This window comes from Talaromyces marneffei, chromosome 8 (assembly GCF_009556855.1).
Source record: "Talaromyces marneffei chromosome 8, complete sequence".
NCBI lineage: Eukaryota > Fungi > Ascomycota > Eurotiomycetes > Eurotiales > Trichocomaceae > Talaromyces > Talaromyces marneffei.
Window position 1 is genome coordinate 1,181,771 of NC_072355.1, and position 22,817 is coordinate 1,204,587.

A 22,817-nucleotide genomic window follows, 5' to 3' on the forward strand; every position below is an offset into this window, starting at 1 on the left:
TTTGTCGGCCACTAACTATTATAGTTAAGTTAAGCAGATAATAATAGCACGGCCAACGTGATCTCTGCCTTCTAGTCTACTGGTCAAAGCAGCGGTTGTTGCGGCAGACGCCAAATTGACACCTAACCTAACCCAAGTCCTGGTACTTCCAAGTATCCTCGCATACATTTCCCGACCAAAAAATACATCGGACTACCCGCCGGATTTCTCCCTCTCGACCATGGAACGCTACCATCGGGGGGGCTCGAGAAGCCCTGCAACGGTCGTATTCTGGCCAACCAACGGAGACGCCTATCGTGGCTCATTTGCCTGAATCCTGTTTGCCAGAGTAATTAAACCATCATCATCCTTTTGCGGCCCGCCCCATTTTCTTTTCTTTCATCTCCTCTTCTTTCTTTCTTTCGACTCGTCGCTTCTTTATTCTCTATTATTTATAGAATACATACATCGCCTGCGACATCTGGACCTCCAGAATATGGAATAAACTCTACTGATTCTCGCAAAGCTACGTTTGCCGCATAAAGTCAATCTACGCCACCATCGCATCGCATCGCCACCAGGTAGTACTGGTTAAAAGCGACTTGGACACCCATTTATCCGTTTCAGATCAATACAATTCTCTGATATATTGAAATATTCGACTGTCGCGACTATATATATCTATATATCTATATATATATTTCTACTCAAACTAATGGCAACAACCCAATCCACCAGTCCATTGGCCGTGGATACGATACCTCTACCTCTACAAACATCGACACCACCGCGGTGCAGAACCCCCAGCACTCCGCCCGATACCCCGGTGAACGAATCCGACTGTGAACCACCGGCCCCCCAAAAGACCCAGAAGCCTATAATTGAGTTTCCGTATGATCTGGAGATCGCGCGCGACGGCAATGGCGCATACGTTGAGTTTGGTCGTGGTGTCTGGAGTACAGTCTACAAAGCGAGTCCATCCATGTGTGTCACATCAGCGATAATGACGCCGCCTTCGTCGCCGGTGATATCCTCCCCGCCAACTAGCCGCGTTGTCGCTGTCAAATCCCCACTGAGGCGAGATGCGTATTCGATTTTACGTGCGGAGGCGCATATCCTCAGTCGCATTACCACCGTCCAATCCACTTCCAATGATAAGGATTATGTAGTCCCCTTCTACGGCTACATCCCACAATCGCATTCCCTTGTCCTGCAGGCAATCCCGCTCTCATTGTCAACGCACATCGAGACCTGCGCCGACTCAGCGCGGAAATCATTCTCGACGCGGACAATGTTTGACCCCGTGACGCCTCACTGGCGAGATCTAGCGACGCAACTAATCAAAGGGCTGGACTGGCTACATCGAGAAATCGGCCTTGTGCATGGAGACATCAAGCCGCACAATATCCTTCTCCGACCACGACAAACTGCTTCCCTGTCAGAGGATGAATTCGAGTATGACGCTCTGTACGCGGATTTCTCATCCGCGCACTTCATCTCTTCCCCTTCCTCCTCTGGCTCTGGCTCTACCTCTCTCACAACCGCGGAAGATACACCGACAGGCGGAGAAGGGGCGTTAACACCCCCCTTCGCGGCCCCCGAACTCCTGACCCTAAGCGCCATGAAATCATCAACCCCGCTCTCGACCCCAGCATCAGACATCTTCGCGCTCGCCTTGACACTCCTCGCAGCTGCAACGGGCGACGTCCTCATCTACGCGGGCACAAGCGCCATGCAGCGACTAGCAATGTCGCGCGAAGGGTGGAGGGCGCTGGATTACGTGCGGAGTGGAGCGAATGCGTCTAGATTGGGTCGGGGCAGGGATGGATTTGTGGGGAAGGTTGTTGAGAATGCCATTGCGAAAGAGGCTGCTATGCGGCCTACGGCGCGCGAGTGGTTGGATCTTTTCACTTGAATCATTTCTTTCTTCCTTTTTGTATTCTTATTTTTTTTATACCCCGATTGTTGGTTTTTGGTGGGTGGATGTTTCGGTTATATGGTACGATACATGACGATATGACGAGGATTATTAGACTGCATTAGACTGGCGTTCTCTTTTTCATCTACGACAAGACAGATTATTATATGGATATATATATATACTCCTTATGATCAATTGACCTGTATTATATTTCAATATTACTTCTCGGAGAGATCAAGTACAAGGTTTAAAGTTTAGCCTGTTGCAAAGACTTCTTGAGTCTCTTCTCAACAGCCTCCAAATACTCCCTTGTCGTGACCCAGGCCTCACGATCCTTGCGTCCTCGTGCCAACGCCAAATCCTTGGTCATAATCTCATCCTCCTTCACGGTATCAACGCAAGCCTGTTCCAAGGCTTCGGCGAATTTGACAACCTCAGGGGTACCATCGAGTTTACCACGCTGGATCAATCCACGAGTCCATGCAAAAATAGAGGCGATTGGGTTAGTAGATGTTTCGCGGCCCTTTTGGTGTTCGCGGTAGTGGCGTGTGACGGTGCCGTGGGCAGCTTCGGACTCGAATGCGGTGCCGTCGGGTGTGGCAAGGGTGGAGGTCATCAAACCTAGAGAACCGAAGCCTTGGGCGACGATGTCGGATTGGACGTCTCCGTCGTAGTCTAATACCAGTCAGCTTTGCATTTGAAGGAAGTGTGAGGGGGAAGATGTACTCTTCATGGCAATGACGAATCCGCCCTCGCTCTTGATCATCTGAGCAACCATATCGTCGATAAGACGGTGCTCGTACCAGAGACCCTTGGCCTCAAAGTCCTTCTTGTAGTCCTTCTCATAAATCTCCTGGAAAATATCCTTGAATCGTCCATCGTACTTCTTAAGGATGGTGTTCTTGGTGCTCATGTACAAGGGCATTTCCTTGAGGAGAGCCATCTTGAAACTGGAATGAGCGAATCCGATAATCGACTCGTCTGTGTTATATTGGGTCTGTGCGACACCGGGGCCAGCGAAATCGTACACTTTGATACGCTCAGGCTCGCCGCCCTTGGGAGTGAAGATGACCTCAAGGGTTCCTTCGCCCGGGATGATTTGATCCTTGGCGCGGTATTGGTCGCCAAAGGCATGACGGCCGATGATGATGGGTTGTTTCCAGCCGGGGACAAGACGGGGGATGTTGTCGATGACGATGGGTTCACGGAAGACAGTTCCATTCCTATCAAACGTCAGAAAAAGTCTCACAAAGAATAAGATCAAAAACTAACAAGATGTTTCGGATGGTACCGTTAGGAGAAAGCCACACTATGACAATATTAGCTTGATTCACCAGGTTAAACAATTGACATACTCTTCTTTAAGTTGAATTCCTTCACACGGGCCTCATCAGGGGTGATGGTGGCACATTTGACACCAACTCCATACTTCTTGATAGCTTCGGCGGCATCAACAGTAACTTGATCATCGGTTTGGTCACGATATTCAAGACCCTATAGCTTGTTAGTATGATCTAAGCCAATTGATAGGATAGGCTTACCAAGTCGTAGTATTTCAAGTCAATGTCGAGATATCTAGCAATTATCAATACCCCATCTCAAATGGCACATTATCAAATTGACTTACGGAAAAATGAACTATGTGTCGTTAGTGATCAAACATTCAAGCATGCAGATGTCTGAGCAACATACCTTGTCCTTAATATCCTGCCAGATAATTCTGGTCATCTAGATCAGAGTCAGTACAAATCGGTAACCGGTAAGCCTATCGCATTTGCATATGATGCATCAATGTCGGACATGGACAGCATCGGGATACACATTGATTGGTGAGGATAAGATGGAGGGGCCAAAATTCGAACCAGCCCGCGCCCCGCGTCATTCCGAGCTGTCTACAAATAGAGGACATATCCCTCGACTTGCACCGAGGTGAAAGAAAGAGTAGACGTACCTCATCGCCATCGAGCTCGACGACAGGGTTTTTGACCTGAATTTTCGATGCCTGCGAAGCCATCGTGCGGATATGGATTTGAGCTGGAGTGGAGAAAACCGAGGAATTCAACTGAGCCGCGCAAGTCGCAAGGGCAGGACGAAGAGTGGTAACGGCCGGTCTGGCAATGGATCGTGATACCGAGGTCGTCGAGTAGTGAGAAGCAAAAGAAGAAAGAATGGATCGACGAGCGCACGATGAAGACGCGGAGATGGAAGAGACGCCTCGAAGGGCGAGGGTGGAGGTATTCCGAAGCTGCATACTGGGCGATTTAAATCAAACGACTACCCGACGGGCAATGTCGGAGACTGGATTGGATATCTGAATCTCTTGTTTGATGGACTGGAGATCAGGAAGCGATCAGTAAGACAACAAATCAAAGCCGCAACCGAGGGAGTTGTTCGGTTACTGCACTGGAACGTTTTTTTGAGCTTGGCTGGTGCGGAGATCCGTTCCCCTCTTTTGTAAGGTACAATTGCCAAACAGTGGTAGAAACTGACAGCAACTGCGATTGACTAGTCTGTCTAGCAGATACAGTCAAATATGCAGCAGTACTTGATTGTAGCCAGGATATTGAGTGCAGGGCAGAATGGAAATAATGGAGGAGATTGGTGACGTACTCGTAGACGACGACTTCCCAGACCGGACGACCGGATGTTTTTTGAGCAAAGCACTGAACAATAGCTAAAGATACCCAGTCAGTAGGACGAAACAGGTCTTGCTTAAGCTCCTCCTCTTTTATTTATTTAATTAAGCGGTCTCCCTGGAGAAGATTTTCCAAGAGTCACATCTGGCAGCTCGCATGGGGAACTTTTCGCCGAAGCCGGAGGATACCCAAGTGGGCCAGAGGCATCGACGGAGTTGGCTCTTTCCTCCGCGGATAACTCTACCCTCTACTATCTAACTACTATCTACAACTTAGCTATTCTACACTCAACGGAATGGATTGATTGATCAGGACGTGAGTCATTTATGTATGAATTTTTCTCGCGTTGAATGAGGCATGAAGGCTGAAAGAACGACTCGCCATTTGATTAAGCCGATTGTCGGATTTCTCACCCCTCTCGCACACGGACATCATTCACCCTAGAAACCCCTCCAACACAACATCCAACGAACGCGCTTCAACCAAAGGCGCAGAACCAGGCAAAGCCGGCAGTCCAATTCGATTGTGCCATACAACCTGCATCCCAACAGCCGCCGCTCCAACAACATCCCCGCTGCTACCCGCGACAAAGATGGCTTCGTGCGGCTTCACGTCGAGAGCCGAAAGAATAGCGCGATATGTATCTGGATGAGGTTTGTAGAAGCCGACTTCCTCAGCGGTGACAAATGCATCGAATGTTGTCGAGTCCGCCGTTTCACATCTCTGTAGGGCGCGCCGGCCGAGCTCAATGGAGCAATTCGATACTACTCCTAACGCATAGCCCTTTACTTTTAACCGACCAAGGGTGTCTTTGACTTCTGGCCATGGCTATAATTCATCCCAGTGATCAATCAAAAAAGCCGGCGCTGTTTCTGGAAGACCAACATCTTTCGCTGAAGCACGGACGAGGTCTTCGTAGGGCTGGTATGCGCCGCATCCAAACGTCAGTTCGAGATATCGCCTTCGCCATTTGTAGCCTTGTTCGGGATCATTGTTTGTTGCTTTGTCCCAGAGACTCCAGCTATCGAGGAGAGCTGTGAGGAGGTCAAAGATGACTGCTTGGATAGGTATGGTAAGTTTTAGGGATTGTATATCTCTGCAGCCGTGGAATGGTGGACTACAAGGAGTTTTATATGTCTATCCTCTTTCCATGATTTGGAGAACAACGCGATTCCCCGGTAGAAGCGTAGACTAGAGTAGATGTTGCCAAAGGATTTGAACATCCTCGTTCCGGCGTACCTCATTTGGAATAGCGCGGAGCATGACAGAGACTATAGACTAGTTATCAAACAGGACTTGCTCAGCTGAGACTTTTCACATCGCATTATCTATTTGTCTTCGAGGATATGAAGTTGTATTACAATATCCTGCCGCATTTACATGGTGATGAAATGTCTACTCAATCGGAATCTCCAGCCTATTAATGGCCTGTCTCCCATGCTTCTAGAATCGTGGATGGATGGGTTAGACTCAGAGGGTGTGAGGAGATTTCAAGGCGTGTTTTACTTCCTAGGAATCAATAGAAACAGAAAATGTAATGAATTGAATGAGCCATGCAAGCTATCTAAAACCCTATGAAGAATAACAAAAAAAGCCTACCCCAACGTCCTGGACCATGCATTGTGTTGAAACGTGTTATATGCAACGTGATGAAATGTTTTGTGAAATCGTATCTCGATGGATATCATAAGCTAGAAGAGCAAAAGAAAAGAAAATTTACTTAGAAGAGACCGTCGATTTCGCCGGTGACGGGGTCAACGTCAACGTTGAGGTAACCAGGAGCGGTGGGGAGACCAGGGATGGTCTGGATATCAGCAGCAAGCGCATACCTTTCACAACGTTAGTAAATTCATAAAAAGCCAGAAAATGAGGAGAGGAACTTACAAATAACCAGCACCAGCAGAAAGTCTCACATCACGAATAGGGACGGTGAATCCAGTAGGAGCTCCCTTCAACGCCGGATCATGACTCAACGAGTACTGAGTCTTGGCCACGCAAATGGGCAAGTTACCATATCCTTGCTTGGTGTATGTATCGACCTTCTTCTGAGCGAGTTCACTGAACTCAACCTTGTCAGCGCCATACATGACCTTTGCAATCTGGTCAATACGTTCTTGCACAGATCCCTCAAGGCTGTATAGAAGCTTAAAGTCCTTGGGTTGCGAGCTGGCCGTGATGACGCTCTTGGCGAGGTCGACAGCGCCAGCACCACCTTCAGCCCAGTGGTTAGCAGGCACGGCGTCTTCAGCACCAGCTGCGATAGCTTCTTCGCGGATGACGGCGATTTCGGCATCGGTGTCGGTCTCGAATTTGTTGACGGCAACCACGACGGGGATACCATACTGGCGGGCGTTTTGGATGTGTTTGCGGAGGTTGACACAACCCTTGCGGAGGATGTCCACGTTCTCGGTACGGTAAACCTCAGGCAGAGGAGCACCGGGGGAGATCTCGGGACCACCACCGTGGACCTTGAGGGCTCGGACGGTAGCCACCACAACGACGACATCCGGCACCAATCCTGAAGATCGGCACTTGATGTTGAAGAATCGCTCACCACCCATGGTGAAATCGAAACCAGCTTCGGTGACGACGAAACCGGTCTTAGAATCATGGTCTTCATCGGGCTCGGTACCGGCAAGCTTGAGGGCAAGTTTGTCGGCCACGACGGAGTTGGCACCAATACTGATGTTTGCAAAAGGACCAGCATGGACGAAAACTGGTGTACCTTCCAAACTCTGCATCATGTTGGGCTTGATGGCGTCTTTCATGAGAGCAGTCAAAGCACCACCAACACCAATATCGTCACAGGTGACTGGGTCGCCGTTCTTGGAAGTGGCAACGACCATACGTCCAAGACGTTCACGCATGTCTGCTAGATCGTTGCTGAGAGCGAGAATAGCCATACACTCACTGGCAACGGAAATGTCAAAACCAGTTTGTCGTGACAAGCCCTTCTCAGTAGGGGCCTGACCAATAGTGACTCCACGGAGATGTCGGTCGTTGACATCGAGCACACGACGCCATGTAATAGTTTCAGGGTCAATGTCAAGACGAGCGAATCGGTGAATCTCATCTTCGGTCAACTCATTGGGGTCGGTCTTGGTGATACCTAGCTTCTTCAATCGTCGGAACATGATGGGCTGGAATTCACGCTTGCCCTTCTTGGTAGGAACTAGACGCTTGTAGAGAGCTCCGTCCTTCTGGGTGGCTTCGTGGAACATGCGAGTGTCAATAGCTGCGGCCAACAGGTTGTTTGCGGCAGTGATGGCGTGGATATCTCCAGTCAAATGAAGGTTGAATTCATCCATAGGAATAACCTGACTGTAACCACCACCAGCGGCGCCTCCCTTGATACCGAAAGTAGGTCCCTGACTGGGCTGTCGGACGTTGGCAAAGGCAATTCTGTTCAAATGCGCACCGAGAGCTTGGGTAAGACCCATGGTGGTGGTCGACTTTCCTTCTCCAAGAGGAGTCGGGGTGATACCAGTCACGAGAATGTAGCGACCGTTGCGACGGTGAGATAGTCGATCAAGGACAGACAAGCTGACCTTGGCCTTTGTGTGTCCATAAGGCTCAAGCTCATGAGCAGCAATGCCGACCTCAGCAGCGATCTTGGTGATAGCCTTGGGCTTCTGAGCGCGAGAAATGGCGATATCTGAAGGAACAGGGTTCAGAAGCTTAATAGGAAGAGGAGTAACGTGGCGGTCTCGCTGCTTGTCAAAGTATGATTTGGCGGAGCTGACAACGTTCTTCAAGAGCATAGCAACGGTCATGGGTCCGACACCGCCGGGAACGGGGGTGATCTGAGAGGCAACCTCGACGGCAGATTCGAAGTGGACATCACCAACCAATTTCTGGCCAGATTTCTTAGTTTCATCGGGAATGTAGTTTGTGCCGACATCAATAACGACAGCGCCGGGCTTGAGCTGTTCACCCTTGATGAACTCGGGTTGTCCGATAGCTGCGACAACAATGTCTGCTCTCTTGAGAATCTCGCCCAAGTTCTTGGTCTTGGAATGACACACAGTCACAGTCGCATCTGCGTTCTTGAGCAAGTAGCTGACGGGGCTACCGACAATGTCACTACGACCGACAACCACGGCCTCTTTGCCGGCGGGGTCAACGCCGCTGACTCGGAGAAGTTCCATGACACCCTGGGGTGTGCAGGGAACGAACAATGGCTGGCCACCGCGCTTGGCAAGGGCACCAATGCTCATGGTACCGAAGCCATCGACGTCCTTTTCATCAGCAACGGCGGAGGTGATGGCATGTTCGGAGATGTGACTGGGGAGCGGGAGCTGGACGAGTACACCATGGACCTCAGCGTCATTGTTAGATTTTTCGATTTCAAAGAGGAGCTCTGCCTCTGTGATGGTCTCAGGGAACTTGATGATGCTGCAGAGGATGTTGGCCTGGTTGTGAAGCTGTTAGACTGGGACGATACTTTTCCGCGGGAAAGAGGGATGGTATACTTCTTCAGCGGCCTTCAATTTCATGCGCACATATGTGCCTATAGCGCAGAAAATAGTTAGTCAGTACACTAAAATATAGTTTTGAAGCTTTCCAAACGCACTGGAATCAGATCTATCTCCGACTATATCAAGACATGTTAGCACTTGCGACTGTAGCTTAGTAGCGCAGCTTACGAGAAATGCGGACGTACCTTGGTAGATAACTAGATTAGGCCTGAATCTCGGATTCTTCGTCTGCAACTCAGCAATCTCGGTCTTCAACTTCTCACGAATGTCCTTCGCAATGGCGTTGCCATCGATCTTAGAGCCGGTCATGTTGGCGGCGGAAACCGAAAAAGTTCTTGAACGGGAAACCACCAAGCTTCCTCGACTCACAGGAAACCTTTGGACTAAGGCAGACGAGTGATTGAGCAGGGAAACAGAATTCAAACAAACCCCCCGATGGGCAGAAACAGTGAGATGTCTCTTCGAGGCTGAAATGAGGGGAATGTGATGAGACAAGTGTGCAGGATGGCGGGGTGCATGCAGTAGCAGATGATGGTTAGGGGACCGAAAGGGCCCCGAGGGAAACATTAGCTGCCTCTTTTGGGAAGGAGAAAAGTTAGCCGCGTTTTTTTTTCCTGAGGTCCAACCCCGAGATAAAGAATTGCGTGGCTCAATGGTTAGCTGATCTGCAAGATCTGAGTTCTTTGACAGGATAGAAAATCAAATAATAAAGACAGATAAAGTTCTGGTTAGTTGATAGGATTTAAATCCTTGACCCTGTAACTAAGCAATGAACATTCCAATCATCCAATGCCGATGACAAAAGAACTTTACCGCAGGATTCGCCGGCGCTCAATTGAAGCTCTCAGGCGAACACTGGCAGTACGTAAAAATTTAGAGCAATTCCAAGAGCTCTTTTTTCTTTTCGGAGATTAACGCAATCAACTGGTCGTCTGATTTGCTGGCTACGGCTCCAGTGATCCAACGAGTTCAAAAAAATCGAAGCAAAACCAAAAATTACAGCATGTATTCGGGATACAAACAGAGCTTATCTATTTGCTATCTATTTGCCGTAGATATTCACGATAGGGGCTGAACCCTAGCCGGAAATACTGTCCAGCCGGTATGGGCAATACGGACGGTAAGATTTGAGAGGCGAGTCCGTGAGTGGGCGGCAGAAAGTCTTGGCACTCCAGGCGGCAGGCGGATTAGTTAGTGTGCGACGAAATTTATCGATACGATTAGTTGGTTGTTGGATAGGAACAGTCAGTTCGCGACGGGTCTGTAGTTCGACGAGTGTCATATCTAGGTGACACATTTTGCTGAGATATTTTTGCAGCCCTATTTTTTTCGGCAGGAAATAACACAGACATACGGCCAGCATGAGGCCTATTCTTCTCCAGGGCCATGTTCGTGACACCCCGCAGATCTTTCATGATTACAACCCCCCTCAAAGCTAACGAACGACACAGGAACGGTCTCTGAATCAAATCAAATTCAACCGCGACGGCGACCTTCTCTTCTCCGTCGCCAAGGACAAGATCGTCGGTGTCTGGTTCGCCGCCAACGGAGAGCGTCTAGGAACATACGCAGGCCATCAAGGAGCCATCTGGACCGTCGACGTCAGCCCCAACACAGTCCTCCTCGCAACAGGATCAGCAGATAACTCTGTCCGATTATGGAACATCAAGACCGGCGAATGTGTCAAAGTATGGGAGTTCCCCACCGCCGTGAAACGGGTTGAATTCAGTCCCGATGGAAGTCAACTTTTGGCCGTGACGGAGAAGCGTATGGGCTACTTGGGCACGATTGTGGTGTTTGATGTGAAGTATGGAGATGGCGAGGGAAACAACTTGGATGAGCAGACGGACGAGCCGAGTTTGAAGATTACGTGCGAGGATAGCAAGGCTACTGTTGCCGGATGGAGTTATTTGAGCAAGTACATTATTGCGGGACATGAGGATGGTAGCGTCAGCCAGTATGATGCCAAGGTATGTCAACAACACACAAACTATTGGGGTATGAAAAGCCAGGATGCTGACTTGACAGACCGGCGAACAACTGGAAAACGTGCAAGCCCACGAGCTCGACCTACAGATCAACGACATTCAATTCTCCGCAGACCGCACATACTTTATCACCGCATCCAGAGACAAGACCGCTAAAGTAAGTCCTAGTATGCTTACCATCCTATTACAACCACTAACAATCTTGGAAGATCATCTCCTCCCGTAACCTTGCCGTCCTCAAATCCTTCACTACCGACACCCCCCTCAACACAGCCGCCATCACCCCGAAAAAGGACTACGTGATCCTCGGCGGTGGCCAAGCCGCCATGGAAGTCACAACCACCTCTGCCCGCCAAGGTAAATTCGAAGCTCGCTTCTACCACAAGATCTTTGAAGACGAAATCGGTCGTGTGCGTGGCCACTTCGGTCCTCTCAACACCATCGCCGTGCACCCCGCCGGCACGGCTTATGCCTCTGGTGGAGAGGACGGTTACGTTCGCGTTCATCATTTTGATAAGCCGTACTTTGATTTTATGTATGAGGTTGAGAGGGAGCAGTTGAGGCGGTAGTTTTTCTTTCTTTCTCTGTCTACTTATGTGTCATGATGCAAATAAAAGACCAAAATTGCAATGAAGGATAAGTGGCTGGTCAATGGAGTTTTTTCTTCTATTCCATGAACGAGTCTACGTTCGTTTTCTTTTTCTATGGTTTTTCACTTGACTTTGTCATATTTTAATTATGGTCGAGAAATGAATTAAAAATACACATACACCCGGTGCAGTCTTTTGATACGTAGTTGATGCAAATTTACTTTCTGTATGTATAGACATCTAAACACGCATGAAACCAGTATAAACGATATAGGTAGTCGGCGCTCATTCCAACTCATCTATTCATGTCATCTCATGTCATGAAATGTATAAAAAAAGAAGAGAAAAAAACATAGGGAAAAAAAAATCCATGTCCTCCATCATCATCGCACATCCAAAAAACTGTAAAAACCCATATCGAACAATTTCTCTTTTTTTTTTTCTTTTTTGTTTATAATTTATTTCTTCTTAGGAAACTTCTCAGACCCAATATCGCTCCCCCTCAACTTGATATTCAACACCCTCTCCATCGCACTCAACACTTTCTGGTCCGGCGTCGCAGTACCCCGCTCCATATCCTGCACTATGGTGACAGTTGTATTGCACTTTGTGGCGAGTTCCTTTTGGGTCATCTTGTAGCCTTCGTCGTTGCGGCGCTTCTTGATGGCCTCGCCAACTTGGGTGCCGACGGTTTTGGGTTTGATGATGTCGTCGCTGCGGTCGACTTTTGTGAGGTGTTGGCCCTCGGGGGCACCAGTGCGGCCGGCCTGTGGGTGATATGTTAGCATTCATTCGATCATTCATTCGAAAATAATCAAAATATTCTGAGGGGGGGAGAGACGTACAGCGTTGCCAGTGGCGTATTTCTTCTCGGTGCCAATCACGAGACCGGATCGTTGGGCTGCGTTGAGGGCACTACGACCCTTGACGACGGTTTCGCGCTGAACACCGCCGGCACGGTGCTTGGTACCGATGCGAGTGACGTTGTCCCAATCCTGGTCGGCCATTTTGTAATGATTTGCGTTGTTTTGACTGAAGAGAAAGATCCGGTGGAAAGATCGGTGAGCACGTGTGTGTGTGTCTGAGGGCGGTTGAACGAAGGTCAAATAATCGAGTTTTCAGATTATCTGCTTGTCAACAGTTGAGTGGTTCTCTTCTATTTTTTATATCTGAAGAGGGAGAGCAAAGAGGTGGCGTAGGCGTAGTGGTGTGTAGATGGTAGATGGCAGTAACTAAGTTAACCACAAGTCAAAGATTGACTCAGCGGGAGACGGTTTTATATGTATCGGGAAGAAGCTTCTCGATGGTTGCGCATTCCATTGGGCGGGGGACCGGAGTCTGGGAGGGGCGAAGGCGGTGTGTGCCTATCTCCGCCGTCAGTAATTCAGACTCATACTCTAGGTACTATCGGAGAGGCAAATTGCCTAACTGTTCTAGGAGCCCGCTACTTCTCTTCATGTCAACATCATCCTTAAATCTAGAGGACTTGCAGTATATGTCTAGGCTTGTTCATCCCTATATGACCCAGCTACGTTAAAGTATGTTAGCACATGACCTCTCGATAGTCTAGCTGGATGGAATAGAATGTACTCGTACATACTGTCGACGTCGATTCTCCCCGATCTGTAATTTCCTTCGTACTTTTTAAATTGATCTATTGCTCTATTTCTCTTTCCTTGTGATACTGGGGATAAATCATTGAAGGTTTCTTTCTACTATGAACGGATTATGGATATACAAAACTATTGTGAAGAAGGCACATGTCTAGGTTTTATGTCTATGTAAACCAGCTCTATCCCATATCACCACCCAAACAAAAGAAAACGGCCAGAAGAAAAAGTGAAAGGAAATCATCGCAATGCGGCATCGCTAGCGACATTATGAAGACTAATATCCTCGCGTCTCGCTTTATCGAACATGGTCGCCCCACTGCTACCAGTCAGGGTACCATGCGGCGCCGTGGACTTATTCTGTTTGTTCTTCTGGCTGTGTAATTCGGCCAGATGCTCGATATATCCTTCGGGGACGTGGGTCACATAGCTACCACAGAAGACACCGACCTCAAATTCTCGCGGTCCATTGGGCGGTGATAATTCTCTGCATGCATCTTTGAGATCTTCGAGATCCTGGAAAATGACTTCTTCAGCTCCAATGTTTTCTGCAATCGCGAATCGGTCTTTGTTGGAGGCGATGAGTTCGGCGGGTGATGCCAGTGCGATACCGTAGAGATGCGGGTGAGTGATGGGGGGTGCGCAACTGGCGAATATGACTTTGCGGGCACCGGCTTCTCGGGCCATGGCTACGATTTCACGACTTGTTGTACCACGGACGATACTGTCGTCGACCAGCAGGACACATTTTCCGGCGAAATCTTCATCGATGGCGCTCAGTTTTCGTCGAACGCCCTTTTGGCGTGCGCTCTGACCGGGCATGATGAATGTTCGGAAGACGTATCGATTCTTAACGAATCCTTCGCGGTATGGAAGATTCAAGCGCTGCGCAACGCTGAAAGCAGAGGGGTTGGATGTTTCGGGGATGGGGATAACGGCGTCAATTTCTTTAATGCCGTCTTCGCCTAGAATTTCCTTAATTTTATCGGCCAGTTTGTCTCCCATCTTCTGACGGCTGGCGTGGACACCGATTCCGTCAATAATGGTGTCTGGTCGTGCAAAGTACACATATTCGAAAATGTCGGGAGAGTAAGCTAGTCGTTCTGCGACTTGTCGGAAGACGGGTGCTTGTCCTTTGCGAATGAAGACGGCTTCACCTGGCATGATGTCGCGAAGGTTGCGGAAACCGAGTTGTCGCAGGGCAATGCTTTCGGAAGCAAACATATAATCTGTCGCGCCTGGAAGAGTCTCTGATGGACGCTCTCCCAGGATCAATGGACGAATACCATATTGATCGCGGAACGCAAATATACCTATATCAAGTCAGATTCATGACCCTTCCACATTTTAAGGTAGTCCACTCACCAAATCCAGCAACCATAGCCGTACACGCCCAGCCACCCTGGCACCGCTTATACATCCTCGAAAGTGCATCGAAAATATCTTCCTGATTCACACGTGCTTTTCCCGTCTCGTTTAATTCATTGGCAAAGATATTCAACATCAACTCGCTATCACTATCCGTGTTGATATGGCGATGCGCCTCCTTGTCGAGATGTGCCCGTAATTCGCGCGCGTTCACAAGATTACCGTTGTGTGCGAGGCAGATACCGTAGGGACTGTTGACGTAGAATGGTTGCGCTTCGGCGCTTGAGTCGGAGCCTGCGGTGGGATAGCGAAGGTGGCCAATGCCCATCGAACCTGGTCTGGACGCCCCGTTAGCTTTTTTTTCCCTATACATCTCATCTGAAACAATGGTATAACTCACAGATCCTGAATACGTCGTCCTTCATCAAAGACCTATTACCGCTGATATTAGCAACCAATCCACACCCAACCAGTAAGCGATACCAACCTTTCCAGCCATTCCATTTCCCTTGCACTGGAAAATTCTTCCTCCCGCCGCACAAGTAGCTATGCCACACGCATCCTGACCTCGATGCTGCAAATAATACAAAGCCTCATGCAACGTCACCGCCGCTTTGCACGGGAAATTCGGGTCGTCGCTGATATGGCCCAAGATAAGGCCCAGAATGCCACACATTTTTTCCTCTTTCGTTCAACAAATCTCAAATAAAATAGACCAAACAGGTGAATGTTTTTCTTTCCCGAAATAGACTGAGGATTCCCCCTGATGAGCAACTCAATGCCTCAGAAAGAAACTTAGAAAATTTTCCTGGAACCGGAAACTCGGCGGGCACTGTGGCCCATTTAAATTTATTTTTCTTTGGGAAAAAGCCGAACGAGGGGTGCTGGTTTTGCCGTTTTGGGCAGGCGGTCGGCTGTTAAGAGTAGCCGGCATCGCTCAGACTGTGGGGTAAGAAAGATTAGATGGTGACATTGACGCTATCTGTAAGCATGACATTGCTTTTTCTTGCTTTTATGGCTTTCTGGATGTCTCTGGGTGCTGGTTATCTGTGTTAGCGAGTGATATCATCGAGCTCTATGTCTAGTTTGGTGTCTGATCGAGGATGATCTTAAACGGATCATTGCATTGTCACTGCTCTAATCTCTCCAAACAAATTAAATAGACAGTCAAGTCCGCAATCAAATGATAAGAATCCGATCAGTACAAGAAGGACTGCTCAGTGTTGCTAGCCAGTCAGCAGTTCAGTCACAAAGGAAATTTAACTATAGACACGAAAGAACAGGAAATAAATCCCAGCTTGATCAAGCCATCGGTAACCGGACAGGTAGATCTGCGTTTAATGCACCGCATTGCAGCATGTCGACACGCTCAAGGGCAGATTCGATTCTCAAAAACAAGTAATAACTTGGCTTAGCAAACGCATAATAGAGCCAATATCGTAAGCAAAAAGTTCTTTGATGAAAAGGTCGTCAGAAAAGTAACCGATCCGGGAACAGACGTGATAGTTCCTTGTACGCCATCAACGCCAACCCCATAATGCCCAAACCGTAACCCTAAGATTCTGTTATGAGTTTCCCATCGGGCGGGTAGAGTTATTTTGAAAACACAAAAAGATCCCAAGTGCAGCATTGACTTGGCTTAAAAGATGCCATTAACAATGTTGGAACCAATAGTGGCACCAGCACCGAAGATTGCTATACAGACGTCAGTCATACTCCACAGAACCAGAGGCAACCAAACTCACCGGCATTGCCCATCTTCCTTCCAAATTTCTTGCCTTGCTCCTCAAATTTACTAGGTCGACGACCGCTGGCGTCAGTTGCAGATGATCCGGATTGAGCGACATCCAAAGGCAAGTTTCCGTAATTGGTAGGCTGGGGCAAGGCTGGAGCGGCGGGCTTCTCGTCCAGAACTCTGACATAGCTTCGAGGGAATATTCCTTCCTGGTTTGTTCGCTCATTTCGGCCACGCCACCCTGTGTTGTATTAGTACTGAGACATATGTCATAATCCTTGTCGAACGAAAACTTACAGTCATTGTTCATGTGCTCCAGAACTTGAATACGATCATTCGGCTGAAGGGCCAGATCACCAGCATCAGTCGGTGTGTAGGCGTACATGGCCGATGAAATCGATAAGACTGGTGGTGTTTGAGCATAAGCAGGTGGCGGTGGGGCCGGACTGGAGTACTGTGTCGGTGCTTTCTCATTCAAAGTGGTATTCTGAAGCTGGGCGGTAGGAGGGTTAAAGGCTGGAGTAGGCTCTGGAGATTGTACTGGTGCTTGTACTGGGGTAGGTGTCGGGCTTGCTGCCGACACGACGGGGGCATGTAGTTGTGTCTGGTTTGGTAGTTGGGATAGGAAGTTGGCCAGTTGTTGGGGTGTGATGATAGAGGCATCTGTGAGAAATTCCAGCTCCTGACATAATGTTAGTCTCCATAATGGTATAAATCAGTGCTTTGAAATCGACACTGAGTCTGGTTGCTGAGGATGGCATACAGTTCGGATGGTGCGTAGCGACCGATTGGTCATGGCTGCGGAGAATTCACCCTGCGACGCCATAGCGGTAGTGAAAGGCGTATGTGTACTATTCTCGGACTATAGCGAGCGAATGTCGTGACAGCAGACTCGGTCAGCGTGCAGAACTGAAGAAGAGTGATTATCGGTGGTTGTCGGATGGAGTGTTGATGGAAGAGGTTGAAATTGGTTGAAATGAAACCGTAGTGAGTTGTTAGTTGATACTTAACTACTAGGCTAAGTTACGGAGTACGGAGTAGTCAGCCAAGAGAGTGCTACGCAGCTACAGAGCAAAGCCACACTGGGCGGCCGTGGAGCCCAAGCCAGGCCCACTCCTCTGTAGCACTTCCGGGCAGGGCCGGCATTGCCGTTTGGCACGTGCCCTCTCCTCTTCCTTCCTCGTTCATGCTACGTACTCTGTACTACAGTAGTACCCGAGACACCAGAAAATACCGTACGGCGAAAAACGGAGTCCCGTTAATGGGGTGTCAACATGTCCCCGACACACAGGAAATCTTGTTGATACAGGTTCAGTAGTGATATTCTACATCGTGTAATGTGCGTGTTCACGATGGGTGTGACACCTGGGTCTACCGACGGCAATGGACGTCCCACAACACCCTCAGATCTCAACCAAATGATTCGATCAGCAATACAATTAATCCCCACGATTACACCACGATCCCTGCTAGCAAGCAACAGTGTAAACATACACTTCCTACTCTATTTCATTTGGTGTCGATGAATAACGAATTTGCCACTACTCGTTACCCCGCACATTTTCACTCACAATACCACCATCGAAATAGTAACGCCTCGCGAGATCGTGACTCGTGCAAAAGTACCGCCGAATGGATGGTCAAAGAAATCGAGCAATACTACGTGTAAGTATGATTTCAGGCACATTACTTGGTACCGTATCCGAGAATTCTGCCACAGGTTGAGGCTCACACCGGAGTTGTTTCACCTCACAGACCTCGATGATATCGGCTAATAGGCTTGCCTTGAGCCTCCGAACCCCAGTCACCTTAATATGCATCTCGACGGTGATCTCGTAGACATGTATCTTGGAAAATGTAGCCCTTCATTCAAGCTTCAAGATCGAACAATGACCGATGAACAGTGGTAGAAAGTATTAGTGTTGTTGGATAACCAGCCCTCGAACACCTGAGGTACCGGTATGGTTTCATGCTCTGGTGAGCGACCAGTCCGTGCTATTCCTCTCAAGTCTTTAACTTGCATCGTCCGACTGCTTTCCACATCTCTGGAAAAAATATTCATCAATCAGTAGATGAGAGTAAAAATAAAGATATCATGGTATATGTATCTGATGGGGACACGGGAAGGACCACAGCTGGACCAGGCCCCAGAAGCAGAAACAAGCGGCCCGGTGCGCACCTTCTTTCAATGTCCCAATCTGAATAATTTGCAACTCATCAATGTATTTATTTTGGAGCAGATTGAACGATCGGCATTCCCTCATCTTCGCACCAAGTGCTCTGTACTTTCCCTCTTGGATCTCTCTGAACGCTGTCCCACTACGTGAACAGAGCGATGTTGAACAGGATAGCCGCCCGGGTGGACAATCGACAGACCACTAATGTCTCACGATCCACATCAACTTTCTCATAGCCGCCCAATCCGTCGATATCTGCGCTGTTTCAAGTATCCCGTGCAATGGCAGTGCAAGGCTGAAGTTTCCCCAAGAATGCTCCGGCCGAACACCATGCTAAAGACCTCTGCGGCGGTGCACCGTTGACACCCCTGCATCAAGCCGTCCCAGATAGCGCATGCTTCACTTACAGCACCAATCATGGCCATAGAGTATCGAGACAACCTGGCGTTGCAGGAAATTGCTCTGCCACAGCCTGATTCATGCGATGATAAATATTACTTCATTCCGTTCTCTTCTTGATTTCGGTCATGAGATTGTATGTGAAATCAAACGGCGTTGATCAGATGACCTAGAGCCGAAAGGAAGAGTGATGTTTCTCCCACCCTATATATGCGTATTCTTCTGTTTAGTGTCCTGTGTATCAGCAGATACTTGGGACGATTTTGCGAATAATCTAGCCACTGACTTGGTATGACCATATTCCTTAATCATTGTTGCCAAATGTGTTTACGACCAAGGCTGAACCAAGTGCTAGGCACCCTTGATCGCATTATTTGGTGAACAAATCACTCGACAATGCCTGTCGGAGTTGGTATCTACAATGGACGATTTCATCTTCGCTTTAGCGCCGCTCGGAATCCTGACAGCAGTAGTTTCCGTAATTCGAGTATGCGGCAATTCAACCTTGAGAGCTTTTATAGGTAGAGCTCAAGAGGATCCTGGTTCATCAGAGAGAGAGATACTCTCATGCGTGTCAGACACAACGGCAGAGATCTTCACTGAATCAGGGGTAGCTAGAATAACAGGGAACCCCAAGATTCTTGAGATCGTGGTCGACCAGAGTCAAGAACAGGCAGGCTCTATTACTATACAAAGACTGAGCGAAGTTGCTGGGAAAGTCTGGACAGATCTCGAGAAGAATGCGAAATTACCAAATTTGTCTTTGAATAAAGGTATCAGAAGGCGTGCACCATTCTGGTTTCATCTTGCGGCTTCTTTTGGTGTTGCCTTGCAGTTTAGTATGTTTTGGTTTTCACAACTTGGTGATCTACACAAAAATACTAACTTTTACTAATATAGGTGTAATTATATACGCTGCGCTCACGGTTTTCTACTGGCCAGCAGCATTCCTGAAAAATGGCAGTCCTGTGGGTAGCTACGCATTTCCAATGTTCGTTCTGGGCACAGTGATTCTTACATTGGGAATGTTCTTATGTGCTGTCTTGGTGGAAAGTCATTCCAAGAAGCATATCTTCACTCTCCCAGATGAGAGTAGAGTCTACTGGATCCAACCAGGCAACCAGATGGTTGGAGACCAGAAATTTCCTTCCTTTGTGGGCCGTACTAACCTGGGAGTGCATTTCATCCGATCTGTGAGAAATCAGTATCCAACTGACGACATCAATGTCAGTCAAGAAATGGCGTTGATAGGCGTGGTCTGTCTGACAATGACTGGCTTCGTGATACAATTTGTCGGCATACGAGGCTTGCATTCTTCGGTTATTCTTGCCCAACTCGGGGCTACCATTGTTATGACAATAGTTAGGACAGGTTTACGAGCTGAGAGAATGAATGAAGGCGATAATCTGTTACAAGATCATCAAGATATTGTCTCAAGCGGTGAGCACGAGCTGGATTGGCTGGCCTCACGCCTCTACAACATCAGATCATTCAGAGTTTGTCCCACCAACAGTTTACCTGGGTGAGAAAACATAATGTTTCCATGGGCCAATACATATTGACTGAAGCTTTGCAGGCAAAGAACAGAGACGCAGTCAAATTCCATCATACAAGAGGTTATACTGATTCGTGAAAGATTGAGGAAACTGGCAGGTTCTGATTGGGATGAGACACCAGTCCGCACTTTGGCGCGTAACTTGGGGCGAGCGGCACAGGAACTGACAATACTTATAAGCTCTTGGTGTGAAAAAGGGAAGTCGGCCTTTGACGTTGGTATTCCTCTCCAAGTACAGAAAGAAGGTTATCACCAGATAGTCGAACATACATGGAAGTTTCAGTTGGTCACTGGAGAAAACGTCGATATCGACTCATGGGAGGCTATATTAGGTCTCTATGTATGGTCTTTGAAACAAGCCAACCGTGATTTGGAGGGAAATCGAAATGAATTCTTCCGAGCGTTTTGTCCCAAAGATATTACTCCTCACCAAGCACGGTTGCTACATCGGACGTGGACAAACAACAGAATTATTTTTGGCAAAAATCTATCGACAACGAGATGTTTCTTGAATGAAAGCCAGACTATTGGCCATATCCACTTGAAAACCGACAATCAGGTGGCTCAAGATACGCCTCTGATTGTGGTTACTTCAAATATTTATACGCTGGCCGCTCAAGATATGTACATGCACTTGCTTATTTCGATGCTAGACTCTTTTTCATTTATTGGAGGTCAAACTCAGGTTATGGGTAGCGACAGGAGCAGCTACCGGGTTTGCAACGACCGTGTTGAGGCACTTGTGAAAGTTTTTGCTAGGTCAAACTTGGGTGATTATGGAGAAGGCATGACATGCGTCCTTCAGGCATTATCTGATAGCTCGTTAATTTCTGGGATTTCATCTGGTTTGCCTGATATTCGCCAGAGTTTGGAACTTTTTTCGTCTAAGGGATACCACAACGGTCTTACCAACTTAATTACGATGAGCGAATGGTTATGTTCTTTAACTGACTATGAGGAGGTCCAGCCATCCATCGTCGAATATGCACATATTTGTTTAAAGGTTCTCCTAGAGCCGGACATCGCCGCAAGAGAGCTAGCAGCTGAACGGATCATAGCTATTGTCGATGTTGCTACTAATAGCCATGACTCCTTTCCAGTTTCAAAGTACCTGGACCTCGAAAGCGTACCTTCAGATGCATGGTGCACCAAATTTCGAACCGAGATCTCTTGGATGGTAACTCATATGATTCAATATATAGCGAAACGCAACCCAGGCCAGCGAACGATGGCCATACTTCGGGGATTAAAAGAAAAAATTGGAACCAGAACCTCGATGCCCGAAATCTACCACGACTTGCAAGCTGCTCAAGTATCGCGGCAAACGTTCTTTGATATCTGGCTCGGTTCAGATATTGGATTCTCGATAGAGAATGACCAGTCGTCCCAACTTGCCCTTGACTGGCTTGTTCAAAATCAATTTCACATCATGCTAGAATTGCTGATCATCAAAATGGTCAATGACTTAGCCGAGATGTATCGACTACTGGCGGTCATCGTCTATGCTCATCGAAAGGGTTATACTGAAACTATGCGTTTGCTGTTACATCATGCGGAGCGGACGAAACGAAAGGACGATATTATAATTGAACTATCTAGACAAGGAAATACGGAGGCCTTGAGGGTATTTCTCGGGAAGAATAACTCTAGAAGCGTCACTAGGGCTCACGAAGCAGCCTTTTTGATCGCTGCGCAAGCGGAACACCACTCGCTGTTGGAATTTCTGCTTGAATGTGGCGTCAATGTAAATTTGCAGGATGAAAATGGAAAGACAGCACTGATGGAAGCCGCAATGAATCGTGACGTTGCAAGTGCCGAACTTCTTCTTTCACACAATGTGAGTATAGATCAGAGAGATAACTTTGGGGATACCGCTCTCATATCTGCCGCGGAACGCGGTTACTTGCCTGTTGTTGAACTTCTTGTTAGCAAGGGAGCTGATATAAATGTGATGGGTTCCCGAGGCAGGACAGCGTTGATGGCAGCGATTGTGAGACAAGAGCTACCCCTCGTCAAGTATCTTTGCGCCGCAGGGGCCGATCTTAGCATCACTGATCCAGATCAGTACAGTGTGTTAGATATAGCTGCTCGGGCAGGCTTTGATGGCCCTTGGGTAGAGGGTCACACTTTTTTAAGTACAATGGGGGCAAGATATAGTCGTGGTCCGTAATATACATTGTTATATTTCATTCATAGAACATTGAAGTGTTTCCTGGAAAGGGGTTTTATAGAATCTTAAAGAAACATCTGGATGTGAGACGGGAAATGACTACCTAGGTATGTATATGTGTATGTATCCATCGATACTTTGGAGGTTAGAAATAATTCGTTAGATCACATAAATTTTCAAAATCTGTCAAATTAGAACTCTGAATTCCTTT

The 22,817-nt window shown here is 48.0% G+C and overlaps 10 protein-coding genes across 10 annotated transcripts; 4 read left to right on the top strand and 6 right to left on the bottom strand.

Moving 5' to 3' along the window:
- Positions 1 to 694: 694 nt before the first annotated feature.
- EYB26_009774 (uncharacterized protein) lies at positions 695 to 1,894 on the top strand (the record flags this gene model as incomplete). The annotated part of the gene is made up of 1 exon (XM_054269021.1): positions 695 to 1,894. The coding sequence occupies one exon, from the start codon at positions 695 to 697 to the stop codon at positions 1,892 to 1,894; it is 1,200 nt and encodes a 399-aa protein (XP_054124996.1).
- Positions 1,895 to 2,147: 253 nt separating this feature from the next.
- On the bottom strand, positions 2,148 to 4,151 carry EYB26_009775 (uncharacterized protein; the record flags this gene model as incomplete). The annotated part of the gene is made up of 8 exons (XM_054269022.1): positions 2,148 to 2,575; positions 2,627 to 3,123; positions 3,173 to 3,209; positions 3,256 to 3,394; positions 3,442 to 3,475; positions 3,528 to 3,538; positions 3,593 to 3,628; positions 3,852 to 4,151. 8 exons carry the CDS (start codon positions 4,149 to 4,151, stop codon positions 2,148 to 2,150), a joined length of 1,482 nt encoding a protein of 493 aa, XP_054124997.1.
- An 820-nt stretch (positions 4,152 to 4,971) lies between these two features.
- On the bottom strand, positions 4,972 to 5,780 carry EYB26_009776 (uncharacterized protein; the record flags this gene model as incomplete). Its single annotated transcript, XM_054269023.1, has 3 exons — positions 4,972 to 5,364; positions 5,422 to 5,653; positions 5,776 to 5,780. 3 exons carry the CDS (start codon positions 5,778 to 5,780, stop codon positions 4,972 to 4,974), a joined length of 630 nt encoding a protein of 209 aa, XP_054124998.1.
- Positions 5,781 to 6,256: 476 nt separating this feature from the next.
- Positions 6,257 to 9,323, bottom strand: EYB26_009777 (uncharacterized protein; the record flags this gene model as incomplete). Its single annotated transcript, XM_054269024.1, has 5 exons — positions 6,257 to 6,365; positions 6,421 to 8,948; positions 9,009 to 9,046; positions 9,110 to 9,130; positions 9,200 to 9,323. The coding sequence occupies 5 exons, from the start codon at positions 9,321 to 9,323 to the stop codon at positions 6,257 to 6,259; spliced, it is 2,820 nt and encodes a 939-aa protein (XP_054124999.1).
- Positions 9,324 to 10,375: 1,052 nt separating this feature from the next.
- On the top strand, positions 10,376 to 11,571 carry EYB26_009778 (uncharacterized protein; the record flags this gene model as incomplete). The annotated part of the gene is made up of 4 exons (XM_054269025.1): positions 10,376 to 10,402; positions 10,466 to 10,984; positions 11,043 to 11,159; positions 11,212 to 11,571. 4 exons carry the CDS (start codon positions 10,376 to 10,378, stop codon positions 11,569 to 11,571), a joined length of 1,023 nt encoding a protein of 340 aa, XP_054125000.1.
- A 479-nt stretch (positions 11,572 to 12,050) lies between these two features.
- On the bottom strand, positions 12,051 to 12,599 carry EYB26_009779 (uncharacterized protein; the record flags this gene model as incomplete). Its single annotated transcript, XM_054269026.1, has 2 exons — positions 12,051 to 12,359; positions 12,438 to 12,599. 2 exons carry the CDS (start codon positions 12,597 to 12,599, stop codon positions 12,051 to 12,053), a joined length of 471 nt encoding a protein of 156 aa, XP_054125001.1.
- An 843-nt stretch (positions 12,600 to 13,442) lies between these two features.
- EYB26_009780 (uncharacterized protein) lies at positions 13,443 to 15,246 on the bottom strand (the record flags this gene model as incomplete). The annotated part of the gene is made up of 4 exons (XM_054269027.1): positions 13,443 to 14,515; positions 14,568 to 14,908; positions 14,971 to 15,002; positions 15,058 to 15,246. 4 exons carry the CDS (start codon positions 15,244 to 15,246, stop codon positions 13,443 to 13,445), a joined length of 1,635 nt encoding a protein of 544 aa, XP_054125002.1.
- A 963-nt stretch (positions 15,247 to 16,209) lies between these two features.
- Positions 16,210 to 17,101, bottom strand: EYB26_009781 (uncharacterized protein; the record flags this gene model as incomplete). The annotated part of the gene is made up of 4 exons (XM_054269028.1): positions 16,210 to 16,265; positions 16,316 to 16,546; positions 16,603 to 16,987; positions 17,069 to 17,101. The coding sequence occupies 4 exons, from the start codon at positions 17,099 to 17,101 to the stop codon at positions 16,210 to 16,212; spliced, it is 705 nt and encodes a 234-aa protein (XP_054125003.1).
- Positions 17,102 to 17,657: 556 nt separating this feature from the next.
- Positions 17,658 to 18,080, top strand: EYB26_009782 (uncharacterized protein; the record flags this gene model as incomplete). The annotated part of the gene is made up of 3 exons (XM_054269029.1): positions 17,658 to 17,787; positions 17,896 to 17,970; positions 18,061 to 18,080. 3 exons carry the CDS (start codon positions 17,658 to 17,660, stop codon positions 18,078 to 18,080), a joined length of 225 nt encoding a protein of 74 aa, XP_054125004.1.
- Positions 18,081 to 19,071: 991 nt separating this feature from the next.
- On the top strand, positions 19,072 to 22,606 carry EYB26_009783 (uncharacterized protein; the record flags this gene model as incomplete). The annotated part of the gene is made up of 4 exons (XM_054269030.1): positions 19,072 to 19,170; positions 19,237 to 19,720; positions 19,782 to 20,403; positions 20,458 to 22,606. 4 exons carry the CDS (start codon positions 19,072 to 19,074, stop codon positions 22,604 to 22,606), a joined length of 3,354 nt encoding a protein of 1,117 aa, XP_054125005.1.
- Between the last annotated feature and the right edge of the window lie 211 nt (positions 22,607 to 22,817).